We start from the raw sequence: 21,689 nt of genomic DNA, 5'->3' as shown, positions 1-21,689 counted from the left end.
AAGATACATATTTTACAAAGTGCTTATACTTTCACGCTATGAAGCATCTGTACATTAATCACCATCATCAATAAAAATCCACTGCTGGATGAAGGCCTCTCCAAGCCATCGTCATCTCTCGGGGAATCTGCGATGTAATAATCCCCCTAGCACCTGTACACGAGGCGATTTCATCGCTCTATCTCCTCGGTGGACGTCGCGCTCACATGCCTTCCATGCATGCCAACGTGTTATACACATTTTTGCACTGCGGCTTTCATGGTGCGTTATAGTGGCACCCAGAGAACATACTACGAGTTTTAGTATCGTGCTATAATAAACTAAAGTACGTTATTAAAACTAAAAAAGTTTTGCTGGCTGGCTTTCTAGCTGACTGGCTGCCACGTGGATGGTAACGTGCGCGGTGTTGACGTCACCGCGCTCATCTGTGCGCGGTGACGTCACCCGCGTGCCACGACGTTGAGCCGAATTTGTGCATCGCGTGGACGCCGCCACGACCCCCTGGCCCACCTCCTCCTTCTTCCCTGCCCGTAGAACCCACGCCGATGCCGCGGACAGTGCGAGTTACTCCCGACAAACGGGGCTCAAAATGTCAAGCAAGAAGCCAAGGCGAAAGGAATTGCTTTCACCTACTGCACACCAATTACCTAAACCTATATAATGATCCATTACTCTATACAAATCCACGAGTAGTGTGGTGGAGCAGTGGCACAGTGGTTGGAGCGCTGCGCAACGAACCCAGAGATGCTCGATCATGGCTAAGAGGATTGGCGAGTGGCATCCCAACCACTCCTATGCAGCCCGCGCCGAGCAAATTACTTGGTAATACCGCAACATTGAGAGTGGTTTGAAGGCACAAATAACAAAAAAACGCCAACACATGCGTCAATAATACTGTGACCTTAAAAGGAAAAAACAAATAATAGGCGGAGGGTTACGACACATTTATAAATAACGCGCTCTAGCCCAAAAACCTTTATTATGAAAATTCTACTATTTTATATATTACCATGTAAAGCCCCACTGAGCTATTGAGCTCTTTCAGATTCGACCGGGCCACAAATGCTACCTCAATGAAGTGGCTTATCAGGTGGAATTTTCAAGCAGCTAAATACTCTAAACACATGTTTTCTAAATGTGGAGGGAAAACCGGAGGGCCCTTGCAAATATCCACGCGACCACAGGGAGAGAGACATGCAAACTCCAAATATACAGCAGGCGTCTGGGTCGGGATCGAACCCACGCGCCCCTGTATACCAGGCGAGGTGGACAACATCTCGCCACCGCGGCGATAAGATGTTGAGCGGTGTTGGGGTGAGCGCAGAGCTCCAGAGCTAAAAGCATTCCCTTGCATCTGCACAGAGCTCGTCGCAGCTGTGTGCACGTGCCCCTCGGACCAGGCTACAGTTCACAGCACATCAGCTGTGAATCCTGAAAATTGCGGCGGCGAAATGTGGTCATGGGTAGGGCCTTTGTCTAACTGTATATAGGCGGCTGTTACACTGTTATGGACGGACCTTTATTATCAAACAGTATGTGTTTTTTTTTGCGGGATCACTGACTTTCACGCGCATTTCAATCCGCTTTAAATATTTGAAATGTATTTTTGGCTCAACGTTTACCAGGACAATACTGTGAGTTGTCATGGAACGAACACAATGATGCAATCAACCACTGCAAGTGTTATTTATAGGCAATAAAAAAATAATGTATTGCAAATATCAATATTTCCAAACTTCCTCTCATGCTGCGAGCGGCCTTCAAAACGGCCAAGCGCCCTCTTTGCATCATCGTCAAGTTTCGCGTGAGAAAAAAAAATGCGTCATGGAATAACATTGGAATTACGAGATTGGCTGAAACAACAACAACAACATCGCACCAGTGAAACTGTGACGACTCTCCAGCTTCTTCCACTTCATATCTGTGGTCAAAGAATTCCGCAACAAAAACAGAACCTGACTTCTCAATGACGAAGCTCACGAGCATAATGACTAAACATGCCCTGGCATAGTCACAACGCACTGCTGGGAGATGGCACCGATGACGTCTACACAATGAAGGTATTAAAGCCACAATACGCGTGGCCTGCGTCATTTCCGTCCAACACGAATTCAGACACCCGTTGCTGCTGACGATATGCTTGGTTAAGCAATGAACCGTAGGCGTGATGATTGGGAGTGCTTTGATATAAATGCACCATACTACCGCTCCAAAGATAAAGATCGCCCGTCTAGCCTCAACAGATTGTTGGGGCAAGTACTGTTAGCGAGCAGCACCTATGAAGACTGGCACGGTACACGAATAGTGGGTGACTAGCACCAAACCCGGCCGCCGGGTTTTGATGTTTACACACTACACCAGGTACTAATTTGAAGCTGAGTCGACCTAGGGGAGGCCCAGGACCGGTTCAGATAATCGTCGCCGGTGTTGGCATTGGTTGGGGATCGAACCCAGGTGACCGACTTCGTAACGCGGCGCGCTTACCGCTCGGCTCCCACTCCCCACACGCGCGTACACACCGAAAAGCATCTGTATCTTTCCACCTGTGATGGTGTTTAGATTGTTGGGGTCAAGGGTGTTAATAGTCACCTTTGTTCTTGCCATTTCTAAGAACTGACGCATTTTCGGTTCATACTAAAACAGGGAGGGCCCAGGCTTACGCACGAACACCTATTGCATCTGACATGCGTATGTTAGGTTGTTGGTGTTCTATTATAAGAAATAAAAAAAAGGCCCCGCCTCTCCTTGTAAAGTATTCTTGTTGGAGGTATGTTGGAATGTTGATGAAAATGCCCATGCGGGGCCTGCGCTGGGATGTTTGGTCAATTTCACTCCTGGGTGTTTGACCTGATGTGGAGAAGAAACCAGAGTACCCCGAGGGAAAATAAAATAAACCACTACCTTCACATATTCTATGGGCGTGACACTCAAGCACTGACATCTCCTCGCAGCCGCATGCCTATAACACCTGGCAAGCAGCCCCAGTAGTCACCCATACAAAGTACTAACCAGACTCAACACCCGATGAGCTTCTACTATTTCACGAGGCTGAGCACATTTATGGTGGTTTGGTAATCAGCATGTCCATATTCTATTACGAGTGGTTATCGCTTAGTGCACTAATTACCATAATTACATTTTGTGAAATAAAATATTAAATATACGGGGGCAGACACACGAGCACATGATAGAAGAAATCACTCGGATGACACGGGGTGGGCGGAAATGCTCCATCAAACCGAACTATCGCTCTATTGCCATCATCACGCACGAGTAATCCCCAGGGTTCATTTTAACCGCTTGTGGCACCCCATCAAAAATGCTAAACCTGCTATGAATTTGATGGCAAAAGAAGAACAGCTGTTGTAAATTAGATTAACTTTTTCGGAGTCACTCATGATTAAACTCAAGTGCATACTTCACGCTGGCATCAGTCCCTGGTTTTCTAATTATCCCCCTTTTCTCTCATAGGTGTGTCTTGTTTGAATAAAAGTGTTTTTTTTTATTAAATAATTTTTAAGGGGGGAAAAGCGTTTCTTTAATATGCATCAAGCTCAAGACTGTGACATTTCAGGACGACAACGACAACAATGATGAAGAGTCTCAACATTGTGTTGTTAGTTTTTGTTTTACTTTCAGAACGGTTTCTTGCATTTGGCACGTTCGGCCAATTCCTTTTTAACAAACGGTTTTGCATGCCGGAGGAAACGGAAATGGCCTGGGGTAATCCGGAGGCACCGGTGGCTCTCCGTTATAAAGCAAACGCGGCAAACGATTTGGGGGGGAGGGGAGGGGGGGAGGGGGGCCGAGAAGGTCGAGGGGAATCGCATTCGTGATGTGATGAAAAAAAATGGACTGGAACGTCCCAAACAGTCGTCTCTCGAATCCAGATCTTCGTAAGCGTACCGAGCCATATCAAGACTTGTTTTGATTGTACGACAATAATTAATCTTGCGAGCATCTGTCTGCTCTCGTCTCGTTCCATCTCTACCTCATGCCTATATATCTTATGTCATCTCACGAGGAATTTATAGACTGAAAGGAGGATGGTGGGGGGGGCAAATAAAATGTCTGGCTCAGCACGGCCCCGGCATGGTTTGTTTGTAGAGTTGGAAAAAAATGGGTTTACTTTACCAAACAAACATTGATTCCGCACCTCTGATTAGCACGGTTGGTTACGCGCGGCGCGAAATAATGGATGCATACTCTTTGGTTCTTTCGGTGAAGTCACGTAGAAAGAAAACGAATTAAATAATATTATTTAATGTATTAATTCATCGAAAGAATTCCTGCGGTCACGAAAGCGTCAAATCAAATGTAGACATACACAAATACAAACGATTCAAACAATCTGGTTGAGTACACGCATACGACAGCGGACACCATCGCCCCTGAATGGTCTTCCTAGGCCATAGGCGACAACTTTTAAACGGCCACAATAGAAATTCCTGACTGGGCGTGAACACTCAAATCCAACTTATTATCACTGCTCAGCCAATGCGCCTCTAACGTGCCGCCCCAAGAGAATGCGGATAATCCTCAAAGCCATAACCTATTCTTGTCGTCAGTCTACTCCGCGGAGTTTATTCCCAATTGTCGGTGCCAATCACCGACCCCCCCCCCTCTCCAATGTTGTGAAAAATCGCCGAACGTTAAATCCCATAATTAGTGTCAGTCTCTCTTCAAAAGAGCTTAACTGTACAAACACATACTGCACGTACCATGTTGCTCACTAAATCCAGAGTACAAATGTTGCATTAAATCAACACTGCCTTTGCATTCAATAATATGTTACATCATGGATGATAACTCCAGCTCCCCAAGTCGCATTTTACAGAACTGCATTATGGTCTCCCTGCCGTGGGGCATTTCTGAGACGAGTATACGAAATTTGTCGAGCTGGTGTAGATTACGTGTGTATGATTTTGTTGTACTTCACTCGCTGAACGGCTCTGATGTTAGTTGTGGAGCAAATTGTGCCTTTAAAAAAGCACTGGGCAAACCAACATTTGCTTAATTGAACGTATGTATTGGTTGAACTTCTTTCGCGCCGTACGTAGCCAACCGTGATAAACGGAGGCGCGGTACACACCCTGCTGACGAGACTCGGATAAGTCCAAACTGGTTCAGTGGGGGGCTTGCCTGCTTAAACTTATCTTGTTGGGAAACATTGGCATTTTTATGTCTGATCGACCTAATTGCTATAATTTCACAATAATTGGCGATGCGGTAAAACAGACCGATGCGCATGGGAGAACAACACGGAGTAGACAATCCAAGCTGGTTGATCAGAAAGACTCTTCCTCCACTGTCATGAATCGGCCATCGCCTGCACTGCCCCCCCCCCCCCCGCATTGCACAAGACCTGGGGGGCAATGACGGGAATTGGCTCCCAGGTCAACCCAGACACCACCCGCACCTCCGATTGGCATGGTTGGTTATATACGGTGCGAAAGAATTTCAACATACATACGTACATATGTAATGGCAGTAGAGTCGGCCTACAGTGCGAATTGACTAGTGGCCACGGGAGGTAATAACAGGGGAGTCAGCTTGCAGTACGAGTGGACTGTTGGCTGCGGGAATGATCGAGAATTGGAGCGTGGCCAGGTGACAGAAGTGGACGTTGGAGTCTGCCGGTAGAGCGAGCGTCTAGAACAGGGGTCCTCAAACTTTTTAAACAGGGGGCCAGTTCACTGTCCCTCAGACCGTTGGAGGGCCGGACTATAGTTTAAAAAAACTATGAACAAATTCCTATGCACACTGCATATATCTTATTTTGAAGTGAAGAAACAAAACGGGAATAAATACAATATTTAAAATGAAGAACAAGTAAAGTTAAATCAACAAACTTGCCAGTATTTCAATGGGAACTATGGGCCTGCTTTTGGCTAATGAGATGGTCAATGTCCGGTTCCATATTTGTCACTGCTAGTCGTAACAAGTGATGCAAGTGTGCATGACTGCTGCTCATGGTGACAGGAATGTTATTAGTACTACATATGCAGCACGGGCATATGTAGTACTAATCACATTCCTGCATTTCCTATAAATATGCTAAATTCCTCTTGATATTGAAATTATTTTGTCAAGGCGCTCTTTCCCCCGCTTTCAACGCAGCTTATATATGCTCCAAGCTCGTGTGCTGTTTCATTCAGACGCTGTCTCCCCAACAGACCTGGTTTTCACCTGAGGACGGCTGCTTGCGTTGTGGCCGAAACGTCGTGAGAATTATTTTATTACTTCCCTTCTATGTGACTTTACCGAAAGAACCAAGAAGATGAATCCCTGCAGTCACGAAAGCTTAAAATCGAAAGATATCCTCTCCTGTAGTTGTTCCTTTGATGCTTTGCAGTGCAGCAAGCTCTTCTGTGACTTCGAAATAGTCATTCGTCGCACGAATAAAAATTTGAAGTTGTGCAGAATCACGAACATCATTGCTTTCGTCGAGTGCCAAGGAAAAATAGGAAAGTTTTTTTGTGGAGTTTTGCAAATGCTGATGCAAATTGTCTCCCATTTCTTCAATCCTCCGTGTAATTGTAGGTCCTAAAAGACTCACTGTACTAAATAAATCGGCCTTCTCTGGACACATCTCTTTGGCAACAGAAAGAAGGCATTCTTTAACAAATTCTCCCTCCACGAATGGTCTGCCAGTGCACGCTATTAGCTTGGAAACTTGAAAACTTGCTCGCAGTGATGAAATATTTAGCTGCTTCTGCTTCACAAAACTATTTCGCTGAGTTGTTAATGTATTTTTCAGTTTTAATATTTTATCTTTTCTCACTTCTCCGACCAAACAAGCATATTTATCTTTATGTTGAGTTTTATAGTGTTGACGTAAATTGTATTCTTTGAACACAGACACTATATTCTGGCATATCAGACACACAGCTCTTTCCTTGTACTGCATGAAAAAGTAATAAGTCCACTGTTCTTTGAATATCCTACACTCCGAGTCAATTTTTCTCTTTCTTGACATCATTGTTTCCTAGGGAGTCAAAATTGATATTAGTAAAATACCAATATATACAGCGCTACAAAAACAATATACCAGTAATAACTTTGCCCACACAGAGACATACAGACTGCACTGCCCATCAATGCAGTCTGATTGGGGGAAACTCCGCCCCCTCTCCCTCTTCCACCAATGACCGTCCTTCTCATCTAGAAAAAAAGTAACAGACAGGCAGCGGCGGCAAAAACACCCGGCGGGCCGGATAAATGTCCTCGGCGGGCCGCATGTGGCCCGCGGGCCGTAGTTTGAGGACCCCTGGTCTAGAACCAGCGAGAAGGTTCGGGCATGGGGGCGTGGCCTCGGACCGTATATCAGGGAGATGCGCTGGAGACTGGGGGCTGTTGCAGTGGGGTCCTCTGCCTGTTGGAGTGTGAGCACGTGGCTGCTTAATAAAGAAACAATCTCAAGACAAGTGCATCCAAGTCGTCATTACACATACAACCCGGCTGTTGTGGCTGTAGGTCGAGACACGGCGGTGGCTAGGAGATGTTAACTCCCTCGCCTGGTATGCAGGGGGTTGTCGGTTCGATCCTGACGCTGACAACTGCTGTACATTTGGAGTTTGCGTGTCTCTCTCACCCCGTGGTCGTGTGGACTTTTCTCCGGGTCCTCCGGTTTTTCCCTCCACATTTAGAATCAACATGCGTTTAAGAGTATTTGGCTGCTAGAAATTTCAACATGGTAATGCCGCTTCATTGAGCTATCATTTGTGGCCAGGATCACTTCTGAAAAAAACAGGTATATCGCTAAGTGGGCCTTACATGGTAAAATTCAAATTTTATTCAGATTAGTAGAAAATCTGGAACCTCGATTGAAGGGGCTTAGACAGTTGTGGCAGATCTGTGGGCGTTGAGGAGGGCACTACTACGGCCCCATGCTGATCGAGTGTCTTAAGTGAGCGAGGGTATCCCTTGCAGGGTAGGCAGACCATGCCCGTTCGATCCACCGACACCCTCCCACATGATTGAAATACCGGCATGGATCACCACGTCCAGACAGATGCTGCAGTGGCACAATGGTTAGCACGCTGGGCTTGCTACCCAGAGGTCACCGGTACAATACGATCTTCTCCTGGCATGGCAGGTTTTGAAGAATTCAGTGATAGTGGTGTAAAACCTGAACCCATATAATAACTTTTTTTTAATATGACTGCTGAACGAAGTGCCCAAAGGCCCAAAATGCCTGAAGGCCAGCAATAAAGAGCAACCATCAAAGTTGTTAAAGATTATGGTGTAAGGCGTCTCTTGAATTGAACAAGGTTACTTTCATTGTTATTGTTAGAGCTTGTGGGGAAAAGAGCCAATGGGAATGAATTCCCAAGTGGAGCGGTGCGAGGGTCGAAGCAGAAAGAGAAGAGCTTTGATCTACAGTGTGGCGGTTGAACAAAGTAAAGATTTCAAAACCGATCTTATCCCGCAGCCTGTGTCAAAGCAAGCATACTCTGGACCGGTTTTAACCTTGTGGGCTTCATCAGCAAAGTCAGGCTTGTAATACGTGAGTGGCATCCTCTCTTCCATGGACATTTCAAAACTCTGTAATGTTCCACAGATCGGTTACGTGAGAACAGGGCGCCAAATATATGAACGAATTTTAACAATTACTTAATTCACAATTGCTCTTCTAGATTACAAAGTTGAACCAGTCAGCTTCCACGCTGCCTATAAAGTATATTGCACACACATTCTTTGCAAAAATGTCTTAGTGGCTCAAATGTGTGACTAGTGATAAGCCGTCTTGACGTCATCAAGAGATAATGGTGGCAGTATCAATTGACCTTTGAAATTAGGCATTTTATGGCTTCGTGAAATAAGCATTTAAGACCTCTATAAATCGGAAAACAGTGCAATGGTTTGAAAAGATTTTTCTTGCGCAATCAAAATAAATGATTGCCTCTTAAAATGTGTTTTTTTTAACGACTTCAAAGAAGACGTTCTCACTGAGTCCATTTTTTTTAAATCATGGATACGTGTTCACAAAATGTGTGCGGAGAAGGGCATTGTTTAGAGCTGGGCTATCTTATTATTAAATTAATACTGGTAGGAACCACCTGGTTCCACCAACCCACAGGGGATTATTGTGTCCGTCCGTCCGTCGTGTATCCAAAAATGGGAGGGGTGGGGCTAGGGTGGAGAGGGGAGGGTGGGGAGGGGCTGGGTGAGGAGGGTGGGGAGGGGCTGGGTGGGGAGGGGAGGGTGGGTTGGGGCTGGGTGGGGAGGGTGGGGCTGGGTGGGGGTGGGAGGGGTGGGGCTGGGAGGGGAGGGGCTGTTCACCCCGTGGTGCCCTTATAAAACTCAACGTTTAACCTACTCACGCTGGCTTGTGCCCGCCCTCACCCTGGCCATTGACCGAGCAACACAACGTTTCTACCAGCTCCCTCCGCAGGAATGTGTTCAGTTAATCTTCTGATTTGGTTTGTTCAACTCGGATTACACGAAAATAGCTGGAAAAATAGGTTTCACCTCTGTTCCCACGTGTGCCGCTGGACGGGTGGTGATGGACGGAACTTGTTGACACCATCATGAAGGTCATCAGTCGCGTCACGCTGGGCGTGGCTTGTCAGGGGATTTCCCACCTTCGGGGAGGGGCAGCGTGGTGCGACTCGCCATTTGTTAAAGGGACCCAAAATAATCGATTCCACAAAAAATAAACAATGACTCACTTTTGTTGCTAAATTAATTGACTTAATAGACTCATCAACCAGGCTCTACCGCTGTTCAAAAAATACCGAATCGTTTGAGTACAGTCCGGTCTTCTATAACACGTGCGGTTTTCACGACGCGAATTGGATATAACGCGATGAATGTATTAGGGAACACATTTTTGTTATAATGCAGATGCGAATTGGATACAACGCCATCGAGCGAACGGAACTACGTATTGCTAGAAGGAATAAGTCGTTGTACGGCTGCCTCGCCGTAGCATTACGCAAGGCATTGGGATGCTGCTGGATGTTTCCAGATGCTACAACTGCGCCTGAAGTCTTTGTTCAGCCTGCGTACGCATCTCACGTGTTATCGTGGACAGTGATTTACCCCCAATATTATTTATTATGACGCGATTTTGCCATAACGCTGTGTTCTTCAGAAACGCAACTATTGCCGCATCGCTAAAGGAGAACGGACCATACTTCCCTGGCGAATGTGTGTTAGCCAACAGAATGGCACTTAATTAAACACAGAGCACTTTTACAATCAAACCACAGTAATCACAATTAAATTTCGATTTAAAGCTTTCGTGACTGCAGGGATTCATCTTCTTGGTTCTTTCGGTAAAGTCACGTAGAAGGGAAATAATAAAATAATAAAAATAAAACATAATAAAATTATTCTCACGACGTCTGTCGGAAAGACAGCGTCTGAATGAGATGCTGTCTTTCCGACAGACCTGTCTGAATGAGACGCTGTCTTTCCAACAGAACTGTTCTTCACCTGATGACGGCTGCTTGCGTTGTGGCCTAAACGTAGTGAGGATTATTTTATTGTTTTATTTTTATTATTTTATTATTTCCCTTCTACGTGACTTTACTCAGGAATGCTACGCTGAGTCGGAAGACGTTGATTTTCAGGAGACCAACTAAATTGTATGTGTTTAGCTATTGGGGTAGTGGCCGTGCAACACACAGTGGGCCACGTAGCGAACCTCTGTAGTCGACACTCCTTCAAAGGCGGAGGAGGAGCAGCAAAGCTCCACGACTGAGTCCCTCTTTCCTGAAGCCCTCTCGTCGTGACCAGCATTTAGCTCCGGAACATTTCGCCATCGTACGCAACAATAGGCGTAGTAGCCATGACAGGAAACCGGACAGACTGAAGGAAAACCACGCAGAACAGGAAGAGAACGCACAAACACCACGCGGAGAAAGGAGGCGCCCGCAGGCAGGAATCGAACCGGGTGCCTACTTGCTATGAGCCACGAGCGTTGCCATTCTCTGCAGTGGCGAGGTTGAGTAATAACAAACGGCAATCGTCGGCCTGGGATTTGTCCTGGAGAATGCGAGCACGTGGACAACGGCACGTAGAGAATGTGGGAGTTTGCGGCGGTTTGGTTCGTGGTTTTCTTGTGATAGATTTCCCCGGCGATCGAAGTTTTAGAAGTCAATTTCCTCCCTTTTCATGATTAACCACTGCATTATGAAACGTGTAGTAAAAAAACAACAAAAAAGCTAAATAACACACACATAAAAGTTCCTACTGTATTGTAACATTATGTCATAATATATATTGTCTATGCAATGATATACCTGATCAAAATGAGCAAATTGCAGCTATTTTAAATTGAAAATGTTCTTCACAGGAGCTATCTATAAAACCGTTAAATCGATGGCATCAGAGAGTTTTCTTCAGTAACAGTTTGATCTCGTCAAGGAGCACAAATAATCACACGAACTCCGGTCATCCTTGACGCAGCAGCAGCTTTTGGCTGGCCATCGAACAAAGACGGTCACCGCATCGCGCGCTTTCAGATGCGCTTCTGCGGCCGTCTGGAACGCTCTTCCTTCTGATATTAGGAAGCCACTTTTCCATCTAGATCAAAAACTTCGTTTTCGCTACGTATGGTGCGAAAGAAGTTCGACACACATACATTCAGTAACCTTATATGCAGGTAAAGGTGCAGCCCTGATATTTCGACTGCTTAAATCATTGCCCCCGCTAGAGGGAGATTAAGAGAACCAAATTTTAGAAATATTTTGGCCTACTCTTCCACACTGGCCATAACAACTTCGAAGAGGTCGGAGTACAAACACTCCCTCGTCTGGTTTTTATTTCTAACCAATCTGTTACTTTAAAATGGATGTTGTGGCTAAAGCAACCTTTGGAATCAATGAAAAAAATAAAAAAAACGACTTCAACAATGAGCGATGGCTTGTGACGCAATCAACATTGGCGATGGAAATTTTAAAAGCTCAACCATTTACAGGGAAACGTTGCATCGCATCAGCAACGCCATGTGTTTTGCTGTTACCGTCCAATAAAACGAGACATTATCTTGCGACGAGGGTTACGCACGTACATTTGAAGAGGGTAAAAATTATTTTAAAAAAACTTATCAACCGCACTGAAAAGTCACGGCCAGAGCCACGACGAAAGATTGACGCTGCGGCCGTGAGTTGTTGTTGCATGTTTGACTGCCACGCCGGGCGAGTGCGGCACTCCAACGTTGTGCGACACCGTGACGCGCGGCTCACGCAGAGGTCGAGTGGGCAGCTAGAAGGTCACGCAAGGCTCAACTGTGGCACGAGGCGGTGAGGAGGAACTCAGGGTGTTGTGGCATGTCAGAGAGGATGCCCAGTAGATGGGACCGTGAGTTGGAGGTGGGGTGTTTTTTTTTTTTAGAAAGGGAATATTTTCACGCAACGCAGTTAGAATCGTCACCGAGATTACGGAGGGTGTAAATATTTGACCCCGGGGATGAAAATGATAGGGGTGGAACTAGATTCGAAGCTTTCGTGACTGCAGGAATTACTCGTTGGTTCTTTCGGTAAAGTCACGGAGAAAGAAATTAAATTAATAATGGAATACGACGTTTCGATTGAAACACAAGCAACCATCATCAGGTACAAATGAATGAGAAAGCAAACATATTCGTGGTTCTTTCGGTAAAGCCACATAGAAGGGAAATAATAAAGTAATACAAATATATAACAATAAAAAGTATATATACATTGTTTTATATTTGTATTCTTTTATTATTTCCCTTCTACGTGACTTTACCGAAAGAACCAAGAATATGAATCCCTGCAGTCACGAAAGCTTTAAATCAAAATAAAACAAACATAGTCAAATAGTAAATATAATGCATTACAACAAATGTATTAATCTTTTGGAAGAACGTAAACAACCATGTGGGTGTTGACAGTTTTGTTGGCCGACTCTCTGTGTTGTATTGCATTATATTTCCAAGTTGACTATGGTTGTTTTCTCATTCATTTGTACCTGATGAAGGATGCTTGTGTTGCAAAAGAAACGTCATATTCTATTCTTATTTCATTTATTTCTACGTGACTTTACCGAAGGAACCACAGAATGATATTGATGATTCAGAGGTTATAATGCTATTGAGGATTTGTTTTTTTAGATACTGATGAATGGGAGCTCCTTTAGTAGCTGGAGGCATGACATAACCCCAATTAAATATAAATATTCACAGGCACAATGACACATTTTTAGTTACCTACAGGATCAATATTTACAGATTAATCGATGCATACATCCACACCTACTAATCACTGTAAATACGTCACTACCAACACCGACACATGTGATTTTCTTGATGAGATATACATCAGGAACAGAAGCACTGAAGATGAGTCTCACACGAGGCTGTGGCACATATCCAGTGGTATCCTAGTCTTGCTGTGTGACATTCGCCCCATCACTGGCAACCCAGCTTGGTGGGCCAGGAATGACCTCCGTTTGTGTTTCAGGGTCAGCAACGCGGCCCTGGGGATCTGTGCCCCCACATGTAACACATTTTTGCTTCGGGGCACCCAAACGGCCAGGCCCATTGCACCCCTCCCGGCCCCAACTTTCCAAACCCAGACGTGGCATCGGCCTGGCCCCAAATTGGGCCCCTTCCTCACGTGAACCGGGGCCAACGAGCCCCGGGTTCGCGATCCGAGTCGGCATCACCCTTCCGAGTGGTCACGGGAACGCGGGCATTTGGACCACATCGAGCGGGCCATTGCGTGCCAGCATCGTGGTCCACATTCAGCAACAACCGGAACATTATTCGCTTGGAAATACAAACAGCAGCAACCCCCCCCCCCCCCCCCCTTCAACACCCTTCGCCCTACTGACAGATTAGCGTCCAGCTTGCAGGCCAGGCCCTGAGTCAGTCAGTGCTGCACACGGACAGCTGACCCTGGGGGTGCCCTGTCGTATATTCGAGCTGCGATGCCAGTTCCCCATCGCGTGTAAAGCCCTACGATGTGTCCCGGCGTAAAGGAGGGCAGCACTATGACAAACAAACCATTCTTATTTTACTTGAGCATGCACAGTGTGCATGCCAATGCAAGTAGAGAGCTTTCTGCAACCACTCAACATTGACATTACTTTATTTATCCTCCACCAATCAACCAGAGCCTGAATGAGCATTACTCCCACCACACCCCTTTAAAAGTATGCAGGGTCCTCTGTGTTGGATACAAACATTTTGGCGACACCGACATTGACAGTGGCGCACAACCACAAATACACGTAACAAATGCAACACATTCAGCAACAACACTGTGGCCGAAAATGCTAAAAGTATATAATAGGTGACGTTTCAGGCAATGGTCCTTCTTCATATGGCACAGGGAGGCCAGAGAGGTACCGTGGATAAGATTTGGAATTGAGCATTAAAATTTTTTTTCAGACCAGGCTACATGAAGTTCCTATTAAATTGAAGGCCTTTTGATCTCCGATAATTGTGGCAGAGGATTAGCCGCTCCCCCTCTACTCGCTCGTGTAAATATCCCCAGGTGAACACAAGCGTGTCTCCCCTCGCCGCCCACACAGAGCCACTGGAAGCTTGCCCAAATGGGTGCGAGCAGTCGCTGATTGCAGCCTGTCGCGGCGATTCAAGGGGGCGACCAACGCCCCCGTCGCGGATGAACACACTTCGACGATCGCGCCCAGAAACGCACCTCCACGCCCGTTTCATTGCCAACATTGACACAGTTGCGGTCAGAGTTCAATCAGTAGCGTCTGCATTACGGGAACACAAATCCTACCTAATCCTTTATCGACACGATTGTGCCTGATCTCGTTAGATCTCATGGTGCAGGTTTTTAGTAGTCGTGCCTTGCGGCTCTCCTCTGGTGAGTTTTCGCGTTGTGCCGAATGTTGCTGTTCGGCGCGGTGACCGACGTTTCGCCCTCAGTTCCTGAAGAAGCCGTGGAATGTTTTTAATTAATTGTACTTTTCAGCGACGTGGGCCTACGGCGGTGTCATTGAGAGCCGCGTCGTGATCTGTGCGCTCGTCAACTGTGCACAAATCGACACGATGTTTGGTGATTGCGTCATCCCTCCAACTCACCGAGTTGAAATCCCGATCGAGCGTCGATCCAATTAAGCAAGAATGGGTAACCACTTTGTGAGAAGTCACGAGTTAACATTCTGTGGAAATATTCACTCCTGATGTAGTAATGCGAAATGTCCACCCCCTGTCCCAGTGGTGCCAAAGGAAGTGAGCACCAACCCCAATTCTCCTTCAAGGTAATATATTGCCGTTTTATTTGACGTGTCTTGTTGTTCGCCGTTACAACACAGGCCTCGCTGTTCGTGACACACATATTGCCGGGAATGCTCAGGGCTAACAGACTGACACGAGCAGGCGCGATTATTTTTTATACTTTTAATGCCATCTATTTTTCTCTTTTGAAACGCTTTCATGGTTAGTCACACCGTAATCCCGAGATGCTTGCGGTGAAATCCTCGTGTTAAATTTGTCTTGGTTTACATTTACAAAATCGAGTATGAAAATATAATGTACGGCAACAACTACATATGCTCCCAAGAAAGAGTTATATATGTGTGTTGAACTTCTTTCACACCATACGTAGCCAACCAATAGTAGGATGTCACTGGAGCTATGCACTTTAAAATCTGGAATTGAAACTCATTCCTTTACAACTGCTTTTCGTGTTTAGTTTGTTGTCCTTCCCCTGCATCTCTGATTAGCGCGGTTGCTTACGTACGGTGTGAAAGAAGTTAAACATACACACATACACGCGATCTAATCGGAGGCACTTGGGAAGGACAACAAAGTTAGCCATATACATAAGTTCGCTCGCCCTCTTGCTCACGTTGCAAGACTACACATTCAAAGCAGTACATACAAGTATGCAGGACACAGACGTTTCCCATGGAGCAATGTAACGATGCGTGGACACACCGATGGTAATAAGACAGAGGGTGTGTGCATATGGCGCGCAAGCAAAACGAGCCCGTACCATAGTCTAGCTTTCCCGTGAAGTCACACCATTGCTTAACACGTAGGCCTTTCGCGACCGAAAAAAAAAACCTGTTCTCATGGATCACACCATTGCATTTGAAATCTGTTCCTGACCGTTTACATATTCGTACGAGAGTCGCCCTATGTCACCTGAACAGGAACCAACTTTAACTTTGTTAAAAGGCACTGGAGTTTTTATTATCTTTGCTATTATTATTATTAACGAGATCTAAAGGGTGAGGATCGTACATCATTGCTGGTACATATATATGTATTGTATATACAATCGGAGTAGCAGGTGTTCGACAATAACTTAAGCAAACGTTGGGCACATAATATACATTTTTTTTTCAAATTCCCGGGAATGTGCAGTTACTGTTCCACAGTCTCAAGTTGTTTGCTGGATGTGACAACGTTTAAAGGAAAGTAAGTCTGGAAAGATACTGACACATACACGAAAACAACATCTTGCTCAATCATTGCAAAATAAAACAAGTATTTGTTTTATTTTTACACAGTGTGTGGGTGTGTGTGTGTGTGTGGGGGGGGGTCTGGTCACCAGACCACTAATCCCACAGTGGTTAACGCACTGCACTACGAACCCAGCGACCCGAGTTCGATTCCAGCTCACGACCAAAAAAGCAATACATGTGGAAATTATGTGAACTGGTCTTGGGCCTACCCTAGGTCGACTCAGCCACAAATGAGTACCCAGTGCGGTGTGTAAACATCGCCACCGGGTGCAGTGCTGGCTACCCACCCCCTCGTGTGCCGATGCTGGCCTTCATAGGTGCCCGCCAATAGCGTTTCCCCCAAAAGTCTGTTGAGGCTATACAGGTCATCTTTATCTTGCCTTGTCACCAAACGCGGCATTTTTGAGCTGGGTGCATGTAATCGCCGTGCTTGCACTGAAAGGCGTCGGAAAATTCCTGAAAGTTTTGCAAGGTCCCAATGACTCTGGAAAGGCGAGAAAAAGAAAAGAAAAACACGTACATATATTACAAAAAAAAACAAGCGGCTGAATAGCACACAGTCTATATTTCTGTTTAGGAAGTGACTACTACCATACCAGGCAAATGCATGGGAAACAAACTGCGTACGTGGCACCATTGTCCCCGCCTATGTTTATCCAATCGTAGACAAAGGGTCTCATCCAATCACTGAGCCCCCTTGGGTTTCTGGCGATGAAATATGTAGGGTTTGACGCTTCTTTAATCCTCGTTGCGGGTGAATTATTTCGGGTTGGGTTTTAGTGTTTGGGCTTTCGGAGCAAGGGATATAATTTGTGGTTTAAAGTTATGGTTTAGGGTTAGGGGGCCGCGGTTAGGGGCAAGTATTACCGAAGACGATTCTTCTCGGCGCAGGTATGTCAGGTCAAGTGAAATATAAGACAGATTTTCATGGCCTGCATCTGTGGGGTCAGTAGTTTTGACCTTTTTTTGTTTTTTTAAATCATAGAATACAGCATAATAGTACACTTTGCAAAGAACTGTACTATCAATACCTGAAAGATACATACACATACTTAGATTTTTTGCTCACCTGAACAAGCCCGGACTGTGGACATCTGCCTTTATCATGCTGCTCGCAAACTCTGGCCGATGCAAACCACACCAGACCTGGGAGCGGTGAGTGAAAGATGAGCAAGCCATTTGCACACAATTGGTGTATTCATTTTAGCGTAGCTTATTTAATTAATCGATTAGTTTGCTTACTTATGCACCTCTCCTCTTATGCTTTCAAGTGACAACGAAGGTTCACTCGCTGTGGACGGCTTCTTCTGCGGCCGTCTGGAACGCTCTTACTTCTACATTAGATGTTACGAAGCCACTGGAGCTATGCACTTTGAAGTTATCGAAATAGAAACACTCATTCTTCAGGACCGCTTTTTGTGTTCAGTTTGTTGTCCTTCCCCCCGCACCTCCGAAGAGAACGGCTTGCTACGTACGGTGCGAAAGAAGTTCAACGTGCATATATACACGAACAGTGGAGATGCTCCCGGCACGCGAAATTAAACGTCGGACATCGCGCCGGACAACACGTGGTGCGACCCGGAAGCGCATCGGAGACAGCAACCACGAGACGCAGCAGAGTCACCCAACTACACAGTGTTGCCATCTCTGTCCAACGCATGTTTTGTTCGTACATTCGGTAAGCCATTGTAACTTATTGGAATTGCTTACGTTATTATAATTTTTACTTTAACAGTGGTCGTGCATGAAAACACGCAACACGAGCGTAAAAACATGATGATGATGCGAATAATAAATTAAACTTGTAACGCACTACACCGTGTCCGCTCGCTCTCGAAGCGATAGAGAAAGACTCGGAACCGAGAGAAGGAACCACGAACAAGCTGGAAGGTAACGGCCAGGCGGTGCTGCCAACGATTTCCCAAGCTCTGCAGCCCCCTCTTTATTCAGGCGTTATCGGCCAATCAATGAGTGTTCACACATCTGGGAGGAAGCTGCAGTTCCCGGAGAAACCCCACGCAATACTCTCTCCCATACGAATGGAACAGATGGAGATTATCCCCACATATGCGAACAATAAGCAGACAAAAAATATATAACGATAAGCAAATAACTGAGAGGCCTGTTTTTCAAAGAGAAACTCGATCAACATTCTATTGCTTGAACTCATTCGAGCGGCTGTCAGAACACCCTCTATGCATACACACGTTTAACCAACAAAATAAGTTAAGTGTAAAACACAAGAATAAGCAAAATGATACGCCTCCGTGACACATCTGTCCCTCAACGTAATAAATACAAAACGTCGGCCACACGGCCTTCTGAGATTGTATAATTCCTGTAACATTCGCCGCCACTCTCCGATTTTTCTTAAAACACAACCACATACTTCATAGATATTTTTGAGTGTCAACAATTTTTAAGTGGACATTTTAGCCACGCTTTAATGAGCACCTATTTTCGAATCGACTCTGGACATCTTTACCACCGTGCTTCTCCACTGAGTGTGACGGGAGTTGGTGGTGGGTGGGTGGGTGGGGGGTGGAGCGGCTGGGAGGATGAATGCACGGCGAGGGCTCCATGCAGCGTCTGCGGCAAATATTTTGCGCGCGGATTCGTTGGCAATTGTGTTTTGATGGGTGGACACAACGGCGGATACAACTGTGGACACAACAACTGTGGAGGCGTTGAAGGCGGACGTTTAGTCGCGAATGTGGTGGCGAGGTGTTAACTACCTCGCCTGATATACAGGAGGTCGTGGGTTCGATCCCGACCCTGACGCCTGCTACTGTATATTTGGAGTTTGCGTGTTTTCTCGCTCATCATCATCATGGTGGCTAGGAGATGTTAACTACCTCGCCTGGTGTAGTGAAGGTTGTGTGGGTTCGATCCCGACCCTAACGCCTGCTGCTGTATATTTGGAGTTTGTGTGGTTTCTCGCTCATCATCATCACGGTGGCTAGGACATGTTAACTACCTCACCTGGTGTAGAGAATGTCGTGGGTTCGATCCCTGTTGTATATTTGGAGTTTGCGCGTCTCTCTCCCCGTGGTCATGTGAATTTTTCTCCGGGTCCTCCAGTTATTCCCCCCACATTGAGAAACATGAGTTTTAGAGTATTTTGCTGCTGCAATACCTTTCCACATGATGATAAGCCACTTCGTTGAGCTATCATTTGTGGCCAGGTCGTTTCGAGAAAAATGACTATTTAGCTCAGAAATAAATGAAAATGTGCCTTTAATTTTTTCTGAGAAAGATCGTGACGTAATTGTAATGTCTTGAACCCCAAATTGTCAGGAGGTCACACGCCCTCTACTGGCCAGTGCAGTTCACTCTGTCGTTTTGTCGCTACTTGAACGGCGCTTTGAGATTTTTGCAGCACGATGGTGCGATATGAAAAAAACACAGCTGCTCTGTTAAAAAAAAATAGCTGCTGTGTAAAAAAAATGGAGTTTGAGGCCCAGGAAGCAAGGTTAATGGGTAGAAAATAGGAGATTGAAAAAGTGGCGGTCAAGGTTAGGGTTATTATCTTGATTTTCAGCAATTATGTGGGCGCAGGGTGGAGTAATGGTAACGCTTGCACATCACAGCAAGAAGGGCTTGGGTTGGAATCCTGACTCAGGAAACCTTTCTGTGTGGAGTTTGGATGTTCTCTCCCCCTGTATGGTATGGGCTTTCGCTGGGTTCTCCAGTTCCATTCCATTGTTTAAAACAAATAAACAAAGGTACAATGTAATAGGAATTGGACAAACATGCCAGTGCCAATTAATACGTGACTGAAATTGGGATTTACACAAATCAACATCGCCTTGTACTGAGCAAAAACCTTCGCAGTACCTTCCTGGAAAGGAGTCTTTGAACTCGGAGAGGCTTTTCCTGAGTAAGCAATTGTAGTAATAAGAATGAGTACATTTGGTATCCACACACAACGTTGCATGCGCGATTATATATATATATAATCTCCCGGTAGGGGGGCAATGTTGCTGCAATGTGGTTTTACCCGATCTTTTTACAACTCCGCAATTTTTTACCGTGAACTCTGCCACACAAGTATGTACGTGTGTTGAATTTCGTTCGCACCGTATGTAACCAACCGTGATAATTGGAGGTGCCTTCATCTAATTGGATGGGATTGGAGGAATGGTGGGGGGGGGCAGTTAAGGATAGTTTTAAACTAAATTGCTGAACTATTTATAATTTTACCAGATAAGGCCCACTGTGAGTCTTTGTGTCTCTCTGCTTGTGTCTGTGTCTCCGTGTCTGTGTTTTGTCTCTCTCTCAAATTTAGTTCTACCTGATGACGATTGCTTGTGTTGAAATCGAAATGTCGTATTCTATTACTTAATTAATTTTCTTTCTACGTGACTTTACCAAAAGAACCAAAGAGCACTAATGATAGCTCAACTGGAGGACCCGGATAAAAATCCACACCACCATGGGGATCAAACCCACGACCTCCTGTATACCAGGCAAGGTAATTAGGCCTGCTGATTGCTCTACAGACAAACATACAAGACGCTCCATCTAGAGAGGCGGCGAGCACCTCCTGCGCATGAGCCCCGGGTGACGTTCGCGTACCTGGGCGAAGTTGAGGAAGAAGAGCTGCTTGTGATTCAGCGCGAGGCCGGGGAGGCGCGCCTCTTCCCCGTGCTCCTCGACCCAGCGTCTGTATGCCTGCGACACAAGAGCAGCCGACAAACGCATAAAGATAAACATCCCCCTTCTCCGGTATAGCCTTAACAGACCGTTGGGGTAAGTGCTGTTAGTGAGTAGTAGCCATGAAGGCACACGATGGGGTGGGTGGCCAGCACCATGCCCGGTCGACTTTTGTCACCCCAGTGGCGATGTTTACACACCACACTAGGAATTCAATTGAAGCTGAGTCGACCTAGGGGAGGCCCAGGACCGGTTCAGATAATCGCCACTGGTGTTGGACGTGAGCGGGAATCGAACCCGTGTCGCCAGGTTCGTAGTGCAGCGCGCTAACCGCTACACTACCGCACCCATACACACGTACACCCATACACACGTACACACATACACACGTATACCCATACACACGTACACACATACACACGTACACACATACACGTACACACGCACGCGCGCTGTAGCCGTACGCATGTCACCTGCCGGCAGTCTTAATGCGTGGTGCTCATCGACTGAGCACAGCCCTGCCAAACCAGCAGTGGAAATTCCACATTCCTATGGTGAGGGCGAGTTCATCCATAGGACAACCACTGTTGACTTATGTGCAAAGTGGTACC

The 21,689-nt window shown here is 45.9% G+C and overlaps 1 protein-coding gene across 1 annotated transcript in view; it reads right to left on the bottom strand.

Moving 5' to 3' along the window:
• Positions 1 to 15,283: 15,283 nt before the first annotated feature.
• The window catches only part of LOC133352406 (neprilysin-like), a 49,623-nt gene continuing 43,217 nt past the window's right edge, over positions 15,284 to 21,689 (bottom strand). The window contains exons 20-22 of the mRNA XM_061568027.1: positions 21,001 to 21,096; positions 17,492 to 17,568; positions 15,284 to 16,906 (exon numbers count right to left, since the gene is read on the bottom strand). Of these exons, the coding sequence (XP_061424011.1) occupies positions 16,807 to 16,906; positions 17,492 to 17,568; positions 21,001 to 21,096 (273 nt within the window). The 3' untranslated portion in view covers positions 15,284 to 16,806. The remainder of the gene's footprint in view (positions 16,907 to 17,491; positions 17,569 to 21,000; positions 21,097 to 21,689) is intronic.

Source organism: Lethenteron reissneri, chromosome 40 (assembly GCF_015708825.2).
Source record: "Lethenteron reissneri isolate LAM-NWPU_2019-01 chromosome 40, ASM1570882v1, whole genome shotgun sequence".
Taxonomy (NCBI): domain Eukaryota; kingdom Metazoa; phylum Chordata; class Hyperoartia; order Petromyzontiformes; family Petromyzontidae; genus Lethenteron; species Lethenteron reissneri.
Note: the sequence above shows the minus strand (reverse complement) of the source record. Positions and strands in the feature narration are given on the sequence as shown.